The 20364-nt window shown below is 36.9% G+C and overlaps 1 protein-coding gene across 3 annotated transcripts in view; it reads left to right on the forward strand.

Moving 5' to 3' along the window:
- Positions 1 to 19591, forward strand: part of Acmsd (aminocarboxymuconate semialdehyde decarboxylase) — a 93682-nt gene extending 74091 nt beyond the window's left edge. For 2 of the 3 annotated variants that reach the window (XM_013142633.2, XM_003478596.4), the window contains 2 exons: positions 16226 to 16324; positions 18746 to 19591. In XM_013142633.2, the coding sequence (XP_012998087.1) occupies positions 16226 to 16324; positions 18746 to 18808 (162 nt within the window). In that variant the 3' untranslated portion in view covers positions 18809 to 19591. Of the gene's footprint in view, positions 1 to 9838; positions 10026 to 16225; positions 16325 to 18745 lie in introns of all 3 variants that reach the window. The other variant, XR_010050775.1, reaches the window with a different exon arrangement.
- The last annotated feature ends 773 nt before the right edge of the window (positions 19592 to 20364 follow it).

Here is a 20364-nt window from a genome sequence, read left to right on the forward strand (position 1 = left end):
GGAACTGTTACGGTTGATATATTATGTCAACTTGAGAAGTTTAGTTTAAGAAAGAGACTCAGCAGGGAGCCAGGATCCTTACTTTGTAAATATCTTCATCCTGTGAAAGAGGAGAGCACACAGATTTTGTGAGTGCTGTATTTGCCCTGGGCGGTGAGGGTGGCCTGCATACAATATAAGGGAGGACAAGAGGCTGGCTCTCAAGCTTTTTGTTCTGACTGCTTTTACTATCTGTTGCCTTAAGTGTTGCCCCAGTGCCATTCCACCATGCCTTGGAGCCAGCTGATTATGGTCTGAAACCTGTTCAAACAATGAGCTAAGTAAACGTTTCTTTATTTTGTGTGTCAGATATTTTGTCCTGGCAATGACAGAAAAGTAACCAAGACAGGTACCCCATTATAATTGTATTAGTGCTTACTTGATTTTTCATATGTATTGTATTTGCTTTATACAGTTGGGTGCACTGGTATTTGGCGTATATGTGTTTATGATTATCTCTTCCCTTAACAAGGATGTAGTGACCTCGTCTCTTATTATGTCTTACCTTTAAATCCAATTTTTCTGCAAATGGAGTAACTACTCCTGCTTTTCTCTAGGATCTTATCTCATGGAACATTGATTTCCATCTTTAGACTTTCAGTCTATGAATTTTTTTAATTAAATGTGTAATTGTAAGTAGCATATTGTTGGATCTTGTTTCTTGATCCATTCTGATGTTTCTTTTGATTGGTGAATAGACAGCATTCACATTGACAGTTATACTGATATTGACTTTCCTTGCCAAAATATTGTTTTCCTGTTGTTGGTTCCCTTTCTTTCCCTTCTGTTTAACTGTTTGCCTCACATGCTAGTTTCATTCTATTGGGATTCTTGGAATTGTTGTCTTCACTGTCTTTTTCTAGAATATCCTTCAGAAATTTTTGGAGTGCTGGTGACCATGAATTCCCTCAAGTATTCTTTATCATGGAAGCATCTTAATTCTCTATCAACTTTGAACGATTAATTTTGTGGGATACATAAATCTGGGTTGGAAATTGTTTTCTTTTAGGGCTTAAAATGCTTCACTCCAAGTCTTCCTTAAGGGTTTGTGTTGAGAAGTCTGTTGTGATTCTGTGATTCCTTATAGGTGATTTGTTTCTTTTCTCTAAATTTCAATATTGTTTTTCTGTTGAATTTCTGGAATCTTGACTACTATAAGCCTTGGTGTAGTTTTTTTCTGATTATGGTTAATTGAAGTACTATATATCTCATTATCTGTATGTCAAATTTCTTTCCATGCTTAGAAAGTTTTCTGCTATTATTCTGTGAATGGGTTATTTTTATGTCCTTTGTGCTGTCTTCTAGTTTTGCATTGATTCCAATTGATTTTATATTAGTTTTTTTTTTACATTCTATCATCTGTTGGACTGACCTTTCAAGGTCACTTGCTACAGTGATACCTTGGTTCACGAAGTATGTTCTTTTGACAATTCTTGTTTCAAACTGAAATGCAAGAGAACTGAACCAAATTTTCCCATAAGGTCAACATTGAACTTAACCATTGAATTTGATTTTCTCACCCAATTTGGTTTGTGAACAGAATCATGGGAAGAATTAAGTGTATGAATTGAGATATCATTGTATTTTTAGGAAGTCTTTTATTTGGTGATCGCCAATCACACCCTGTCTTCCAGATCTTATATCTTCACATTGGTTGACTCTGCTGTGTATACTTTTGATAGAATTTTTTAGTCTCCTGGAGTTCTACTTGAGGCTGTTTCATGGATTCTAATTCTTTTCTATGTTGAAAATTCATGGTTTCCATGTGTTTCCTAAACTCCTCTCTCTCTCTCTTTTTTTTTTTTTTTTTTTTGTATCAGGAATTAAACTCAGGGCCTTGCCCTTGTCAGACAAGTGTTGTGCCACTAAGCTAACTCCTTGGCCCTACTTTATTTTTTTAAAATGGTATCTACTCTAGATTCACTAACCATTTCTTTCATTATGGTAATCATCTCTTTAATTATCTGTGTAATTATGTTTTAGCTATGTCAGAAATTTATTCATGTTTTGTTACTTCTGCTGCTACCATTTCAAAAGTTCAGCTGTGTGACTTTTGATTGCTTTCACTTCAGTGCCCCCTGGATTTGCCATGTGTAAGTTGGGGATGTTGGATTGCATCTTGCTTTCAAGTTGTTTTTCTTTTTTAGTTGTTGTTATTATTGTTGTTTTATTTTGTTTTCTGTAATGAGGCTTGTAAACTGCTGATAGTAGGTAGATTTATTACTAGTATTGAGACCTCTTAATGGATGGACTACTTTTCAGAGATGTCTTCTAGGCACAGTTGACTCTTGGCTTTTGAGGCTGTCCCAGGATCTTTCCTCTTTTATTAATTAGATGAAAGGTTGCAGCCTAGCACCCAGCTTTTTGATACTGAACTGTAGTATTGTTTATAAACCCCAATCTAGCTACTGGCATATGTGGAAGATCAACTGTTCTCAACAACTATGTCACTTTGACTAAAATAGTACAGTACAGTCAGTAGTAACAATAGCATCAAACACAGAATGTAAAATGACAAACAGAAATAAGTAATAGTTTCACACTTTCGACACTAGATATAAAATTTATATTTATATAACAAAAATCTTAGACAACTCAAGGAAATTATATAAAGTAAATATCCAGTTAATAGAATGATTTTACCCTAACAAGAGAAAAAATTAAAAGGGAAAACAGGAAGAAACAGAAAAATGAACAAAGAAAAAAACATTAGAAGCAAAACTAAAAAGATTATCCAAAACTGAGGAAAGTGATGAATAAAGGAGAGAAGGAAAAAAGAATAAAGCTAAAATAAGAGCAAAAAACAATGTTCCCACTTACAAAGAAAACAAAAGCAATCAAAAAACCAAACCAAAACTTTAAAAGAAAACAAAACAAAAAAAAGAAATTTATCTGTGACTTGTGATTTCAAGCCTATGGTCATTTTCTGGAGTTTGCAGTTTGTGGCACTGTCCAATTCAAGGCATGACTCTGCTCTCACTGGTAAATAAGGGAGGCAGTCAGAGTCAGATCCATCCGTGCTAGATAATCCAAGAAAGGCAGCAGTAATAGCAGGGTGGAGTGCTGGTTCTGGTGCTTTCAAATCTACACAAATTCAGCTTGAACCTGGCCTCTGTTGTGGGGGTAGTGCCTCATCATTTAGCTCGTAACACTCTGGGTGTCTCTTGCTAATTTGACCACAGCTCCATAACTAGGAACATCTCCTGTGGTTGTTCCTCCCCAAATCACTGTGGGATCCTAACACTAGAGGTCCTGAGATGAAGCCAACCAGTGACTACTGAATCCCAGGTTCAATTAAGCTCTCCCTAAAATGGTATGCAACCATGCATTTCCTCCAGGGGATATGGCATATACTGGGAATGGAGTCACTCTGCAGCTGTTGTAGTGTACAGCACCCACTACTCTAGTCCACTAGGGTGTTTCTCCATGAAGGCTTCTGTACTCCTGTTTTCACTATCTTCTCACACCACTAGCCAGGATCCAGGGAGACAGTGCAGATTGATCTTGCCTTTTTCTGGATTAGTGGTCTATCTCTTCAATTTTTCTATAGTCTTCAATTTTCCCTTCAGTTCCTTTCTGTGTTCCAGGAATCCACTGCCCTCCTTCTTTTCCTAATTTGTTATTTTCTAGGTTCTGGATTCCAAAACTTTGAAAGGCTTAATTGTTGTTGCTTACTGCTACACTGTCTTCCTAGAAGTCCTCCACTAGGGTTACTACAAGATCAAGAGCTTGTCTTTTCCTGCCCAGGGCTCAGCTCCTCACTCCAGCCACTGCCCAAACTATAATTATTGGTATTTTGATTGGGATGGCATGAAATCTTTATAAAAGTTTTGGAAATATGATTATCTTGACAATTATTGATTCTGCATATCTGGGAGCAGGGCCTAACTTTCAATTTTCTGACATTCTCTTTGATATCCTTTTTGAGTGTACTATAGTTTTCACTGTAGAGGTCTTTCCTTTCTTTGATTAGGTTACTTTCTAAGTATTTCATTTACCTTGATGCTATTTTAAAATGTGTTATTTCCCAAATTTCTCTCTTGGTGATTTTGTTTTTGATGTCCACAAATGCTATTGATTTTAGGGTGTTGAGTTTGTACTCTGCTATGCTTCTGAACTTGATTACTAATTCTAGAAGTCTTTTGGTGGAGTTTTTGAGGTCTTGTATGTAGAGGATAATGTTACCTGCAAATAATGATAATTTAATTTCTCTTCCTAGTGCTATGCATTTTTAATTTCTCGTATCTAATTGCTCTAGCTAATGTCTCAAGAACCACATAGAACAGGAGTGGTTCTTGTAGTAGGGTGTAGTAGGGTATCCTTGTCTTATTCCTAATTTTAAAGGAAAAGTTTTTGCTTGTCTCTTGTATCATGTTGCCCACTGTCGTGTCACAGATGGATTTTATTGGACTAAGAGAGACTTACTACACCTATTTTCTTCAGGGTTTTAAATAATGACCAATGTAGGATTTTGTCAAATACTTTTCCTTCATCTATTGAAAAGATGCAATTTTTGTCATTGCTTATTTATGTGTCCTTGCTTGTTTAGTACATTTTGATTTGTGTATCTTCAACCATCCCTGATTTATTTACTGGAATGAATCCTACACAATCATGGTGTATTATCTTTTTTATTATTTGCTGCAACTTCTGGGTATGGGTTTTGGCTTGTAGTTCTTTTCTAGTTGGGTCTTTTACTGGTTTTGGAATCAAGATAATGCTCCCTCCCAGGAATGACTTTGGAAGTATTGCTTACCTTTTAGTTTCACCAGAATTTGAGTAGTGCTGGTATTAGATTTTTCTCTAAAGTTCTTGCAGAATTTGGCAGTGACTCAACTGGGACTTCAGCTTTCCTTAGTTGGTTGTTTTCTTTTCTTAATTATTGCATTTTATTGACTAATATTGGATTATTCCAGATTCTTATACATTCATGGTTCAGATTTGGTAGTTTGCATGTATCTAGAAATTTATCCATTCTTCTGAATTTTACATTTTATTAGAGTACAGGATCTCAAAATAGTTACCAGTGATCCTTTGGGTTTTGACAGAATTCACTGTGATTTTATCTGTTTCTTTTCTAATTGCATGGGTTTCAGTCTTTTCCACATTTTGGTAAGACTGGCTAATAGTCTATTTTATTTAGTTATTCAAAGAACTAACTCTTTAATTCATTTAATCTCAATTTTTAAGTCTAAATTTCATTAATTTCTGCTCTTATCTTTATAATCTTCCTCTTTGTTCTAGCTTTGGGTTTGTATTGTTCTTGTTTTTCTAGAACCTTATGCCAGATCACCGGGTTATTTATTTGGCTTTGCTCTATTTCCCTGAAGTGAGAATTCTCCACTATAAACATCTCTGTTAGGACTGGCTTCATTTTGTCCCAATGCGTTTCTTCTACACTAGAACTATCACTTGATTGTAGGAATTTTCCAATTCTTTATTTAATTTCATTTGCAATCCATCAATTATTCAAGAAAATATTAGTTAATTTCCTTGTTTTTATATAATTTCTGTGACGTCTTTTGTCAATGAGTTCCAGTTTCACTGCACTGATAGTGTACATGAGATAATTTCAATTCTTTTGCATTTACGTGAGCATGATTTAGGAGTTAGCAAGTGGTCTATTTTAGAGAAAAATCCCAATTGTTGCTGAGAAAAATGTGTATTCTGTCATTTTTTGATCCAACCCTCTGTAGATATCTTTTTACATCCATTTATTTGAATTCTACTAATTCTTGGTTGATTTATTTTGTTTAGTTGATCTATTCGTGACAGTGGGGTATTGAGGCCTCCATTAAAATTGTATTGATGTGCGCCTGATTTTTCATAATCATTGTTTGTTTTGTTTTGCTTTTTGTTTGGGATTTTTCCCCTGGTATTTTGAGATAGGGAGACAAGGTCTTATTATGTAGTTCAGGTCAGCCTTGAACTCACTGTGTAGCCCAGAACAGATTTCAATTTGTGGTAATCCTTTGGCTTCAACTTCCCAAGTACTGGGATTATAGGCATACACCACCATACCCAGCAAAATGTTTGTTTTATGGAGTTGCCAGAATATGAATATGTTCCTAATTGTTATCTCTTCCTGTTGAACTGTTCCCTTAGCCAATATTTTCTGACTTTTTTCTTAGACAGAGTCTGTGTATTTCAGGCTGGCCTCAAACTCAAGGTCCATCTCCTAGCTCAGCCTCCCAAGTACCAGGATTACAGACATATGCTACCATGCCCAGCTGTAGTGATCTGTCTCTTCTGATGAGTCTTGGTTTCAAATTCACATTGTCTGAATTTCAAATAGCTGACTTCCGGGAGAACATGGCGGATAGATAGCAGCAGCTTCGGAGGCTCTCTGAGAAACTGCACTTAAAATCTAGGAATGGTATCGGGTGAGAAGTCTTAAGCAAAAGGAGATATACTAGGCCAACCCAGGAACGAACTAAACTAAGAGAAACCAACTGGAAACACAATCCTGATAATATAACAGGAACAGATAAGCGTGGAAGCTGGGGCCTGTGCCACTGGAAGCCACGTTTTGAATTTCCTGCAGCCGCTGCTGGGTCCCAATTGGCACGGCAAGGAGAGAGGCGCGAAAGCTCTGAGAGTGGGAAGCGGTGAATGAAGTTGAGAGTGTGTCTGGCCAGGAGCCGTGCATCAACCTGCAGTGAGTGAGCGGATCAGAGACCCTTCCATAGAGACTTCAGCAAAGGACATACTGGGACCGAGCAGACTAGCCGGAACAGAGAATTCAGCAAAAGACATACTGGGACCAAGCAGACTAGCCAGAACAGGGCGCTGCAATGACTTCAGTCACATATTCCGCTCTCAAGCAGGATTGGTGGGGAGTGCCTGGCTTGGGTGATGCCACTGACTAAGACCCAGTAAGCTAGCCCAAACCAGGTCCCAGCACCTGGAGGTGCACCCTAGCAGTGAAACCTTCAGTAGGTTGACCTGGAGGGGCAGGCCCAGCATAGGCTGCCCAGGTCTGTGTCTCCCTAGTACACTGCAGTGGGCGGGAACACCTAGCTGGCGCAATTCAAACAAACTGTAACCGACAAAGAAAGAACCTGGGCCTCCTATATACACTTGTATAAAAAGAAGAAAAAATATGGGAAGAGGGAGCAACCAGAAAGGGTCCTCGGCCCCCAATCCTGAGAAACATGCAATATCAGACACAGCACCAATAGACATAAAGCGCTATCTCCAGAGCCTCATAGACGAGTTCAGCAATGAAGTTATTAACGACCTGAAGCAAGATATAAGTAGAATAGTTAGAGAAATGGTAAGCACCGCCCAAGAAAAAACAGATGGTGGAATGGAAGAACAGAAAAAAAGGGGAGAAATGTTTGATGGAGAAAATAGAGAAACCATAGAATACGTGAAGCAGGTTCAAAGAGATTACCAGGAAACTAAAGACTATCGAAAACTGGCATAACAGCTTGAAAGAAACTAAGGATAGATTATCTGAACTGGAGGGCAGCTTTGTAATATGGGAGCATGAAATGAAAAACTTCTTAAAAATAACAAAAAAACAAACAGCAACAATACAAAGGCTAGAAGATGATAAGAGGATCTATAACTTAAGAATTAAGAACATAAAAGAAGAAGTAGGGACACAAAAAAATGGACTACAAAAGCTATTCACGGAAATAATCCAAGAGAATTTCCCTAATTTAGCAAATGGTAAAGATACTCAGATGTATGAGGCATACAGGACCCCAGACACCTACAACCCAAATAGAGATACACCCAGGCATATAATAATCAAAATTCCAGAAATCCAATATAAGAACAGAATATTAAAAGCTGTCAGAGACAAAAAAAAAAAAACAAAAACAGATCACTTACAAGGGAACACCCATCAGAATTACAGCAGACTTCTCGGCACAAACCATCAAATCACGAAGAGCGTAGGGGGAAATAATTCAAGCTTTGAAAGATAATAACCTTCAGCCAAAATTGGTATATCCTGCACAACTGTCCCTAGAAATTGATGGAAAAACAAGGTGCTTTCAGGATAAAGAGGAACTAGGGGAATTTGCAAACACCAATTCAACTCTACAGAGAATACTGCAGGATGTTCTAAAAAAAGGAAAATACCAAGATTCCAGAAATAGTGACAGAAAAGCCACAATGAATGGAACAGAAAGCGAAATGAAGAAGATAAACTGACAACAAATGACAGAAAAAGAGCTCAACAGAAATGAGGAAGAGAAGATCGGATGGTAGGAACAGCTATTTTGGAGAAAACAAGACATCATAATAGCTAGTGCTAATTTAGTATCATCTTGTTTTGAAGTCCCATCAAACTTGTATTCTTCTGCTTCCATCGGTCTTAAAAGGTTGTATCATATTGCATTTTATTATATATAATATAAGCAAAAACTTTTATAGAGAAGATTATACAGAAACCATTGTTCATTTTCTGTTAATTAGTTCTAAATACCCTGTAATAATGTCATTCTCTTGAATGGTTTTATAGTGTCTTGATATGTTTGGTGCTACAGTATACGAAGTTATACTCAAAGATTTCAAGGAAAGAGACACTATGGTAACTATTTTTATGTCAGGATATCTTGTGGTGAAACACTATTTTGCTTAAATGGTTATGTTTTCACCTGCGCTGTTCTGTTGTTATACCCTCTCTTATCTCAATCCCCCCCTTTTTAAATTATTTACTTTTTTATCTTTTTAATTAAGGAAAAAATAAAAATAGCAGGATACATTATAGTAACCTACTTTGATTTCCTATTAACTTGATTTGAAATCCTGTATTGCCTTCACCATCTTGTTTTGACTGATTTTCCTCTATTCTGCTTTGCTCGATAGTACCAAGTTCAAAAGTATAGGCAACAACTGTGAAAACAATAAGATTCATTATGACGCCCATTCTGGGTTGATTATTATCTTCTTTCAAAGTCCTGTAATGTCTCCAATGCTTTGGTTTTATTCTTTACTGTTTTGTTCAATTTTATTATAACTGGCAATTCTTCTTAAAATAGCAAGAGGCAGTATGGTAACCATTGTTGATCACCTTGTATTTTGTTTTTACATTATCTATTATGTCCATCCTTTTGATTTGACTGACTCTTCTGATATGTCACATTTGGTTTTACTCTCTTCAAAAAAAGCAGTAAGAATTGTGGGAGTAATAAAACCCAAAATGTGTAATTGTCATTGTACAAAAGAAAAGAAAAGAAAGTGCTCTAAAGATTATAACTGCATATATGTTTAAGTGTATAAGATAGATAACCGTATTACTGAGTTTTGGATCATTGAACAAAACTGCACTCTCACTGTTTGAAAGTCCACTTTATATGCTTTAATTTTGTAACTTGAACAACTATTTCTAAGATGAGAATATGTAATCTATTAACTAGTGATCTCTTACTGTTTATTTTTTAAATTTTGTATTACTAGTACCCTTTTTCTGTTTTTTCTTTTTCTCCTTGAATTTTGAATAGCTACTCCTGCTGTTTTTCAGGACACTGTTATAAGGAATACTGTTTTGAATCCCTTAATTTTTAATCTGTGAGGTTTTAAAAAAATGTGTTTCTTCTATACTGCATATTATTTTTGTTTCTTGATGCATCCTGCTAATCCATGTCTTTTGTTTCAGGAACTCAAACCATTCACCTTAAGAGTTATTATTAAGAAGTACTGACTTATTCTTGCCATTGCATTATATGTTCCTGTTGCTGATTTTTTTTTTTCTTTTGCTTAGCTGCCTATCACACAAGGTTTTGTTGTTGCTGCTGCTGTTATTCTTCTCACTGGCATTTTTTGCTTCATTGTCACTTTCTAGAATATTCTTCAGAATTTTTTGTGATGCTGGTTTGAGGATAATGAATTTCTTGAAGTGCTCCTTATCATGGAAATACCTTATTTCTCTGTCAATTTTGAAAACAAGTTTTGCAGAATACACATTTTTGGATGGGAAGTGATCTTTTGGAGCTTGTGACAATTGACACAAAATCTTCTTGGACTTCAAGGTTTGTGTAGAGAAATCTGCTATAATTCTAATGGGCTTGCCTTTATATGTGAATAACTGCCTTTCTCTAACAGTTATTAAGATTCTGTCCTGTGATAGACTTCTAGTACTCTGAGTGTAATGTGGCATGGAGAAGTTCTCTAATGGTTTGGCTACCTGAGGTTGTATATGCCTTACTTATCTATGTATGTTTCCCTTTTTGGAAAGCTTTCTGCCATTTTTTTCTGTGATGAGATTTTTTTTATGTCATTTGTGCCCTTATGATTTATTTATTCCAATTATTAGTCTTTTTTGTATCATCTACCAGCTGTTGGATTCATTTTTATGTTCTCTTATGTGTAAGGTACCCTCAAGTAGATGATCCTTCCCACTGAGTACCTCTTTGGTCTGTTTTCTAATCTCCTCTGCTATTCTTTCAAGTAATTTGGGTGCGTGGCTTATACTGTTCTGTCCTTCATTGGTCCCTTGGCTTTGGGGTAGTTGGGACTTTGAGAAGTCAATTTGTTGCCTTATCTTCTCATGCTCCTATTGCTTGTTTGTTATATGCTGAGGTTTTTGGATACTTGTAGTCCAACACTTTGTTACTAGAAAAAAGATCTTTTAGGTAGTTTTTCAGTAATTTTTACCCACACACACACACACAAATACAGCAGACAAAAAATGAAAGCAAATGCCTCTTCAAAAAAATTTTTTCTCTGTGATTTTGACCATGTGGTTTTCTTCCAGGATCTACAATTTTAGGGTAATGTTCAAATCAAGACATGTCCCTGTTCATGCTGGTAGTTTAAAAAAAAATAAGATAGTCAGACCCCAGATACAGGCAACAGCAAAATTAAGGAAAGGGTGCCAATTTTGCACTTTCAATTCCAGAGCAATTCAGGCTGAGCCTGGTCAATAGCTGTGGCAGTGGGTACCTGCATTCTTTAGCTTAAATCCTTCAGGACGTCTCCTGCCACAGCTTCCTGATGATGGCTATCTCCCATGGTTGTCCCTCACCCATTCAACATTGGAAGGTAACATTTGGAGTCCTAAATTGAAGCTGACCCATGGTTGTTGAGTCTTAGGTTCAAATAGTCAACCCCTCACTAGAATGAAGTCCCACCAAGCACTCTCCAGGGGTATAGTAAGGACTTGCTAGCTGTTGAAGTTCCCACTATCTACCTATCCATTCCACCACTGCACTTATTCCTAAAGCTCTGTAGAATCTCCCACTTTCAATTTGTCTCTGTATATTTAGCCCCTTTTTCTCACAACCCATAAACCAGGAGCCAAGGAGGGAGAACAGATTGTCCCTTGCCAAGTTCAGTCTTGCCAATTTTCTGTCAGATCCTACCTGGTTCCCAGAGATCTACGTCTTTTCTTTTCTTCCCCAAATTGTTATTTTCCAGTGTCTCAATTCCAAATCTCAAAAAGGTTGAATTGTTGTTGCTTACTATTCCTCCATTTTCTTCATTCTTGCATTTTTCTAAGATTATTCCTTGTTTTTGGCACATCATTTCTAGCTCATCTTCCGGTGCTTCTAAAAAAGCCAGTAAAAAGACCAGTCTCCAGAGTATTCTGGCACAATAGATCAAATATAGTAACAAACATTGAAACATTCAAAAACACATATATTGGATGTTCATTCCATTCCCTTCTCAGGAAATTCACTTGCACAGTTATCTTTTCTATGCTCATTCATGATGGAATTTTTTCCTTTGCTAAAAACAACTACTGGAACGAATGTAAAATATTCTAACTCAACTGAGTACTAAAAGAAAGGATAAGTAAAGACTTATTATATTCCTGTGAAATGTAGATGGGTTTTAAGGTTGGTCAAGAACGTGTTGGGTCACTGATTACTTCCCATTTGATATTTTACAGTTAGTTGCATCTGAGTTTGAATTTCATGTGAGATAGAGATGGACAATGTGCATCATTTAACCCTCACTCATAAATGCAAGAGAATGAAAATATCACATTCAGGTGTATTCGAGATTGTTGAAGATGTGGGTGTTTTTTGTCATTGCCAAGACAAAATAAGAAACCCTCACAAGTAAAAAGAGAAATGGTTTATTTTAGTTCACAGTTTATAGAGGTTTCAGCCCACAGCCTACTCATTCCAAGGCAGGGCAGCTTAGCAGGGTGGCATGACAGAGGAGAAACAGTCTACAATAAAGCAGAAAAAAAGCAGCTGTAGCAGCAACAAGCCTTTCTTTCCCTCTATCTCATTCAGGCTACAAGCCTATTGAATAGTGCTACCAATACCCAGGTTAGGTCTTTTCAATATCTGCCCCCAGAACTATGCTACACCAATTAGTAGACTAACCCATATATTACACCCTCAATCCTATATCCTACACCCATGATCAAGCCACTCTCAATACTCTCATCTAGAAGTGCATGAGGCTTTGGAGAACATTTTACAATAAAATTGTAACAGTGGACATGGAAAGTTATTTTTTCCTATGATATCTCTGACCATCATGAATGTCTTAAACCATCTATACTCATTAATTTCCAAAATTTTGTTAGTACATGTTTACAGTTCATAATGATTACCTTCATCATAGGGATTTGGTACATATACCTAATTTTAATTATTTTTATTGCTCCACCTTCCTCCATCTCTTGGCCCCCTTCACTAAGATGTGTCTTCCTAATTCCTGTTATCTACCTTTTTTTTTGCTTTTTAATTTACTTTTATATGTAAGACAGATCATATATTTAAGCTTGCATATCTGAATTATTTCACTCAATATTATTGTCTCAATTCAAATTTACCCTTATTTTGTGCCAGAACAGACAGACCTTCACTGTGTATAAATGTTGTACCCCAAAAAGGCTCTGAGATGAAAAACAGGTCAAGACAACGTCTTTTTTTAAGAAGCACTTTTATTTAAGCTGGCACCAGCGACACAGTGCAGATGGAATTTGCAAAGCTGTGCAACTAGGTTAGAATTTTGACAGATTTTTATAGTTCATTTACGATTAGCTCATTGACCTTTAAGTACATAGCAATGAGAAACAGAAACAAGGTAGCCTTTGTTCCCCTTTGCTTGAGGTCAGAGGCATTTCACAGTGGGTCGTTACCCAATTCATAGCCCTTGGTCTGCTAATTCCAGGAACATTTGTCTCTCCCAAAGGGAACAATGGTTGACCCAGCATCATTTGTCTCTTACAAAGGGAACAAATGTTGACACAGCAAACAGGTTACTGGGGGATGCATAAAGAACAGCATGAACATGGTCAGTTAATCTATAACTATGTGGTTGGTACTAGGGTAACAAGCACAGCATAGAATGACGATACTGCTAATAACTATCTTTTTAACTATTTTAATTTTTTAGCATTTTAGTACAACAATAAATATGTTTCCTTTAACCCTTCATCTGCTGATGGACATATAGGCCACTTCCAAGATTTATCTGAGTTGCACTGCTATCAACATTTATATGCATGAATCACTGTAATATGATGTTTTTAACTCTTTCAAAAAGACACCTAGTAGGGGAATAGTTGGATCAAATAGAATTTCTAGTTTCAGCTTTTTAAGGAATCCCCATACTGACTTCCATAATGACTATACTAGTTTGTTTCAACCAAAAGTATAGAAGGGTACTTTTTTCCCCATAGTCTTGCCAATGCTTGTTATTATTTGATCATAGTCACTCTTTCCAGAGTAAAATGAAATTTCTATATTATTTTAATTTGCATTTCTCCAATGGTCATTGTCTCAGTTACTTTCTCATTTCTGGGTCAAGGTACCTGATACCCTCAAGTTAAAAAATGGTTTATTTTAGCTCACACTTTGTAGAAGTTTCAGTTCATAGTCAGCTGACTCCAAAGTAGGAAGCAGCAGTCTTCCCTCTACTTTTCCTTTTTCATCCCATTCAGGCTACAAGCCTACTAGTTGGTGCCACTCACACCTAGGGTGAGTCTTCCATTTTCAGTGAATCCATTCAATCACACCCATAATTATGTTAAACCAATAGGCGGGCTAAGCCAGTATCATACACCCATAATCCAGCATCACATCCTTGATCCAGCTACTCACAAAAGTCCCATCAGTGAGTGTATGAGGCAAGGGTGGGGAGCACATGTAGATAAAAGCCAGAACAGTCAGATATTGAACAACTTTTCATGTATGTATTGGCCACTTCATAAATTTCTGCTCTGGTTATTTTTGTTTGGAGGGCTTCTGTTGTTCTCAGATTATCAGATGCATCATTAAATTATTTATTTTGGTTTACTGTTTTTCTGATGTGGACAATCACAGCTATAAACTTCCCTTATAGGATTGTTTTCACTGTATCTGTAAACTCTTGCTGTACCAGCATTATCATTTAGTTCTAGGAACTAACTTGATTACTTCAGTGACCCTGATTACTCAAGAGTGGACTGTTTAATGTCAGCATAATTTTTGATTTGTCATTGATTTCTAGTTTTATTAAATATAATTTGATTATATTCATGGATAATATGCATATTTTATATTTATGTAAACTTGCTTAATGGGTTAGTATGTGGTCTATTTTGGAGAAAGTTCTGAGAAGGATGTGTATTCTATAATTGTTGAGTAGACAATCCGTAGATAACATGTTCCCCCCAAAATAAGACCTAACCAGAAATAAAAGATACAAAGGAACTTACTAGGTACAATTTTAAAAGTATACATTCAAAGAAACAGTGAGGGCTCTCAAGAGAGAAACACCTTGTACTAGAGAGTGTGTATATTTTGGGGGTACTGGGATGCAAATCTGTGAGATTTGTGACTCTATGAAAGATGAGACTCTATTTACAGATGACAAGCAGTGGTCCTTTTTACCGGGAAAGAGTGGTGGCTGATTCATAGGTAGGAAGCCATCAAAAATGACAGAGCTGTAGTTTTCCATAAGGAAAAGGTCCACTTACACGTAAAAGGAATTTTCAACTAGGTTTGTGTCTTGAAGTTGCAATTTTTATTAAAAGTACAATTGTAAAATTGTGATTTGCCTTGTCTCCTTTCAGTATGTTTTCTATCCTACCTCGAAATGATTATACTTAAATGAATATACTAAACACCAAGGCCCCTGAACTGTACATTTTAAAAGGATTACTTACCCTGCATATGAGCTGTATCTTGAAGGGAGGGAGGGAGGAAGGAATGAGGGCATGAGAGAGAAAAAAAGAAAGGTCTCCTCACCTTTAAGGCAGTTAATGTTACTTGTTTCTTGGGCACCATTCCTGAAATAGACTGCATATATATTTTGGGCTTATAAGTCTTTGTTAAAAACAGAAAAATGAGCATAGCAGACATATTGTTCTAATTTTTTTCATCTTTATAATGTAACTTCAAGATCATTCCTTTTGGGGCTGGGGCTCAGCGGCATAAGCACCTGCCTTGCAAGTGTGCGATCCTGAGTTCGATCCCTTGTACCAATAAAAATGAAAAAGACAAAAAAAAACCAAAAAGATCATTCCTCTTTATAACTTGCAGATTATCTCATTTCAGCATAATTCTTTATTCCTCTTTATTTTCAGATTTCTATAATTTAGTAGGCTAGTTGTATGCTGTCACATTTAATTTCCTTGTACTTATTTCTTGTACACTGAGATAAGTTTTTAAAAATAAAAATATAGTTTGATGTACTTTTCTTATTTTGATACACTGCCATCGATTTAATATCTCTCAGGGTTTTTTTCTCATTTTTTTAACTCTAGTACACATTCAAATATTATGGGATCAATTGTGATGTGTCATTTTTAAGAAAGAATCCTTAATTTTATCTAAATATGTAAGTGTATTTTATTAAATAAATGCCTATTATATTTTGTATTTTAGTTCCTTGAGTTTTTTCCAGTTGTTTTTTATTAGTACATGTTTGCAGTATATAACGATTACATTCCTCATGAGAAGTTGGTACCTGTATGTAACATATCTTAATTCTTTTTTTACTCTCTTCCTTTCTCCCTTTTCCTAGTTCCCTCTCTCTTCAGGATGGGGGTTGATATGCAAATGTAGGAGACCTAATAGTGACATCTGCTGGAAAAATGTTGAAGTAAAATTAGAACCATTAAATAATATGTAGAGCAGATTCATGTTTCTATTAATCAGAAAGATTTACCTTATTATGAGTGCTTATAATAAATAAATATAATAAAGCTTATAGCTTAAAGATCACAAAGTCATAGTTCCATATTCTACCAATTTACAAATAAAAACACATTTTCTCTTTTTAGGATAAAATCATCTTGGGAACTGATTACCCCTTTCCACTGGGTGAATTGGAACCTGGGAAATTAATAGAATCCATGGAAGAATTTGATGAAGAAACAAAGGTATACTGTATGTCTTATTTCATTGTCTTCTTCCTGAATTTTTCTGCCCTGTCTTTAGTTTCAGAACACTTTAACACAAATTAACAAAGAAGAAATAAACCATCACACTTAACATTTCTAGAGCTATTTCTCTGTTTGCAAAAATAGCTAAGCCTGCAGTAAGGGGGAATCTTTCAGAGCTTTCAGTGATACAAACAGCTCATGCCACAGGTTTACCACCAGTAATAAAAGTATTAAACGACAAAAAGCAGCCAGTTGTGGTGGCTCTCACCTGTAATCCCAGCACCTGGGAGGCTGAGGCAGGAAGATCACAGGGAGTTCAAAACCAGGCTGAATTACATAGTGAGTTCAAAACCAACCTGTACTACACAGTGAAACACTGTCTCAAAAAACCAACAATAAAATAAAACAAGACAAAGAAGCCAGGTGTGGTGACGCACACCTGTAATCCTAGTATTCTGGGAGGCTGAGGCAAAAAGATCACAAACTTGAGCCTACCCTGGGCAACTAAAGACATAACAAGACCCTATTTCAAAATAGAAAAAACTATTGCTTAGCTTGGGATTTAGCTCAGTGGCATAAACACTGCCTGGCAAGTGTAAGGTCATAAGTTCGATCCCCGGTACAAAAACAAAACAAAAAAAAAACCACTATAGCAATGTACAAGTATTGGATTCAACCTCCAGATCCACCAAAAAATGAAATGAATGAAATATAAGGCACAAGAATATAAAACAATTTAAAGCCAGCCTTGCACAACTAAATTCAAAAGGCAAGGAAGAAAACTGTAAAGAATATCAGTAATACCAGCTAAAGATATCAATACTACAAGCAGATGTCTCAATTTCTTCCTTTAATATTTCTTATAACAGATCTCAGAAAGTTCTGATGACTGCAGTTATTTGGGTATTAAGACTAAGATCTCAGTTGGCTGTGGTGGTACATGCCTGTAATCCCAACACTTGGGGCTAAAGCAGAATTGCAAGTTAAATGCCAATGTAGGCTATGTAGTAAATTCAAAGCCAGGCTAAACTACATAGGAAGAACTATCTCAAAACAAAGAATAAGTTCTTAATAACAAGTACCCAAGGAATCAGTTCCTCAAATAACTTGATATTTTTCCCAGTATTTGGCTTTTAAAGTGGGTAACTGATACTAAAATATATCACAATGCTATCACTACCTATTTTACTCCTCAGGCTCCTGAATCAAGATGTGTTTAAAATGAGATGCAGTATCCTCAGATTTCCTCTCCTTTGTCATCTCCCCTTCCTACCCACCCATTCTAACTTAAAATCCAAAAAGCTTCTTGAACTCTCTCTACCTTATCTGTTAAAGACACAGTTCATCAACTCTCTTGAATAATCTTCAAGCACATTAACACACACCAAGAATTCATTCTGATATATACTAGTTGTAAGTTTTCAACTGGAAAATCTGACTGTTTTACATAAAAGTATATCCTTTGTAGGTGGCTACAAAACCACTGGGGTACCACAACGCTGTTTGTGAAGTACCTACATATCTATCTATCTATCTATCTATCTATCTATCTATAATGGCGATTGAACCCAAGGATACTCTATGCCTGAGTTATATATCTAGCCCTTTTTATTTTTATTATGAGACAGGGTCTCACTAAGTTGCCCAGACTTCCTTCAAACTTTCAATCTTAGTCTCTGGAGTAGCTAAGATTACAGGTATGTGCTACTGACCCAGAAAATAATTTTTCTTTTTTTTAAGAGCTGATATAGTCTATGATCAGGGAGGAGGTGGAGAAAACTAAGGGGAACTTTTTTATAGGAAATGTATGATATGTACAGATTTGTATCCCCATCTGAGACCTTCTCTTATGATGGGAGAGCAAATTATTTATTCAAGGACATATGAAAAGATAAAGTATATACCTAGAAGTCAGGGGACAGTTAAGAGTACATCTAGGCACTGTTTCTAGCCCTCTTGTCCTACAGACCTAAATGGTAACTTTTCTCTGGTAACTTGCCTCCAACTAGTATTGAAGGGTCCTCTAAAAGTTTCCAACTAAGGTCACTTTATTAGGAGGGCTTTCCCTTTTGTATAATTCTTCCACTATTCCTTCAATCTACTTTCAGATTTAGATTTCAAACAGTGGGTTGAAACATGGATTAAGGGCTGGAGATTTAGCTCAGCAGCATAAGCACCTGCCTTGCAAGCAGGTGGTCGTGAGTTCGATTCTTGGTACCGATAAAAATGAAAAAGACAAAAAAAAAAAAAAAAAAAAGAAACATGGATTAAGATTTGTGTAACAGATACACTGTAATAACCTGCTAATAGTTTTCTCTATCGTGGAGCTCAATTTTAAAAACCTGAAGAAGACAACAAAATACTTAAAACAACCAATAATACTTTAAAATAAAATTTTTTTCTTTTCCTTTTTTTTAGGATAAACTCAAAGCTGGTAATGCTCTGGCATTTTTGGGTCTGGAAAGAAAACAGTTTGAATGACTGTATTCAAGATAATATTTCACTATTTAAATTCACACACATTGCTAGAAGACATCAAGACACAAACTGTAACTATTCACCCCCAGCCCCCATTCTGCACATTGCTTTGTGCAAAAGGCATTTAGTTTATTTCCAAGGAATTACCAAAGTCCCTACTCCTCTGGCACCAAATTCTGTCTTAGTTACTTCTCACTACTGAGAAATGCCCAAAATTAAGGAGGAAAGGTTTATTTAGCACAAAGTGTTTAGAGGTTTCAATTCATAGGTGCCTAGCTCCAAGACAATGTGACACATCCATTCTATAGTTACATCTATGTTCCTATAGTTTTCCTTTCTTTTGTATTTATCATCCTCTACCACCTGTTATGGTTTGTGTCTAAACGTCCCTCCAAAGCCTCATGTAATTTTAGATAGGGTTTTTCAAAGAAGGCTGACTCTAGAGTGTGTGATAATGGGATTAAGGGTGTGTGATTTAGTAAATCAATAAAGTGATTTGTTTGGCATAGTTTTGGCTAAAATTAAGGGTGTAAATACTGGAGAAAGGTTTCTTTCTACAGGTTTACTTTTAGCAGAAACTCTTAATTTAAAATACTGAGCAGAATGTATAGAGCCATCTTTGAAGAGGAAGATGGGAAATACTGGGATACCTTATTCTATTCATTTAATTTATGTTCTACCTGGGATACTACAAAAGGACTTGTTACTGAGACAGTTAATAAACATCTGCTGTTCACATAGCTCTGGCTGAAAAAAAAAATTTTAAATATAATTTTTCTAAACTACCCTTTTTAACTTTGGTACAGTTCATTCATACTTTTTTCCCCTTCTATTAGTCTAGCAAATCAAAAGTTGAATAATTGAGATCTGGGGTGCCCTCACTGGCCTCTCTGCGTGTCTGGAGGACTCTGGATTTCTGCGCCCAGACTGCAGGAGTTCCCTCAGGCTTCCAGGTGCAGTGAAAGAGAGAGGTGGGTTTGAGGCTTCCACATCAGCCTCCCCATTCCCGGCTTCATTTGGAGACCTGCTGAGCTCCCGATAGGTGGGCTGGCCCACACTACCAGCCTAGCCCAGCCTGTTTAGCTGCCGCGCCTGGCCATAGGTCTGCAGAGGAGGAGCTGGGCAGATCTGGGGCGCCCTCACTGGCCTCTCTGCCTGTCTGGAGGACTCTGGATTTCTGCGCCCAGACTGCTGGAGTTCCCTCAGGCTTCCAGGTGCAGTGAAGGAGAGAGGTGGGTTTGAGGCTTCCACATCAGCCTCCCCATTCCCGGCTTCATTTGGAGACCTGCTGAGCTCCCGATAGGTGGGCTGGCCCACACTACCAGCCTAGCCCAGCCTGTTTAGCTGCCGCGCCTGGCCATAGGACTGCAGAGGAGGAGCTGGGCAGATCTGGGGTGCCCTCACTGGCCTCTCTGCGTGTCTGGAGGACTCTGGATTTCTGCGCCCAGACTGCTGGAGTTCCCTCAGGCTTCCAGGTGCAGTGAAGGAGAGAGGTGGGTTTGAGGCTTCCACATCAGCCTCCCCATTCCCGGCTTCATTTGGAGACCTGCTGAGCTCCC

The sequence above is a fragment of the Cavia porcellus genome, unplaced genomic scaffold (assembly GCF_034190915.1).
Source record: "Cavia porcellus strain 051 isolate PalLab524CR breed Dunkin Hartley unplaced genomic scaffold, mCavPor4.1 scaffold_12, whole genome shotgun sequence".
NCBI lineage: Eukaryota > Metazoa > Chordata > Mammalia > Rodentia > Caviidae > Cavia > Cavia porcellus.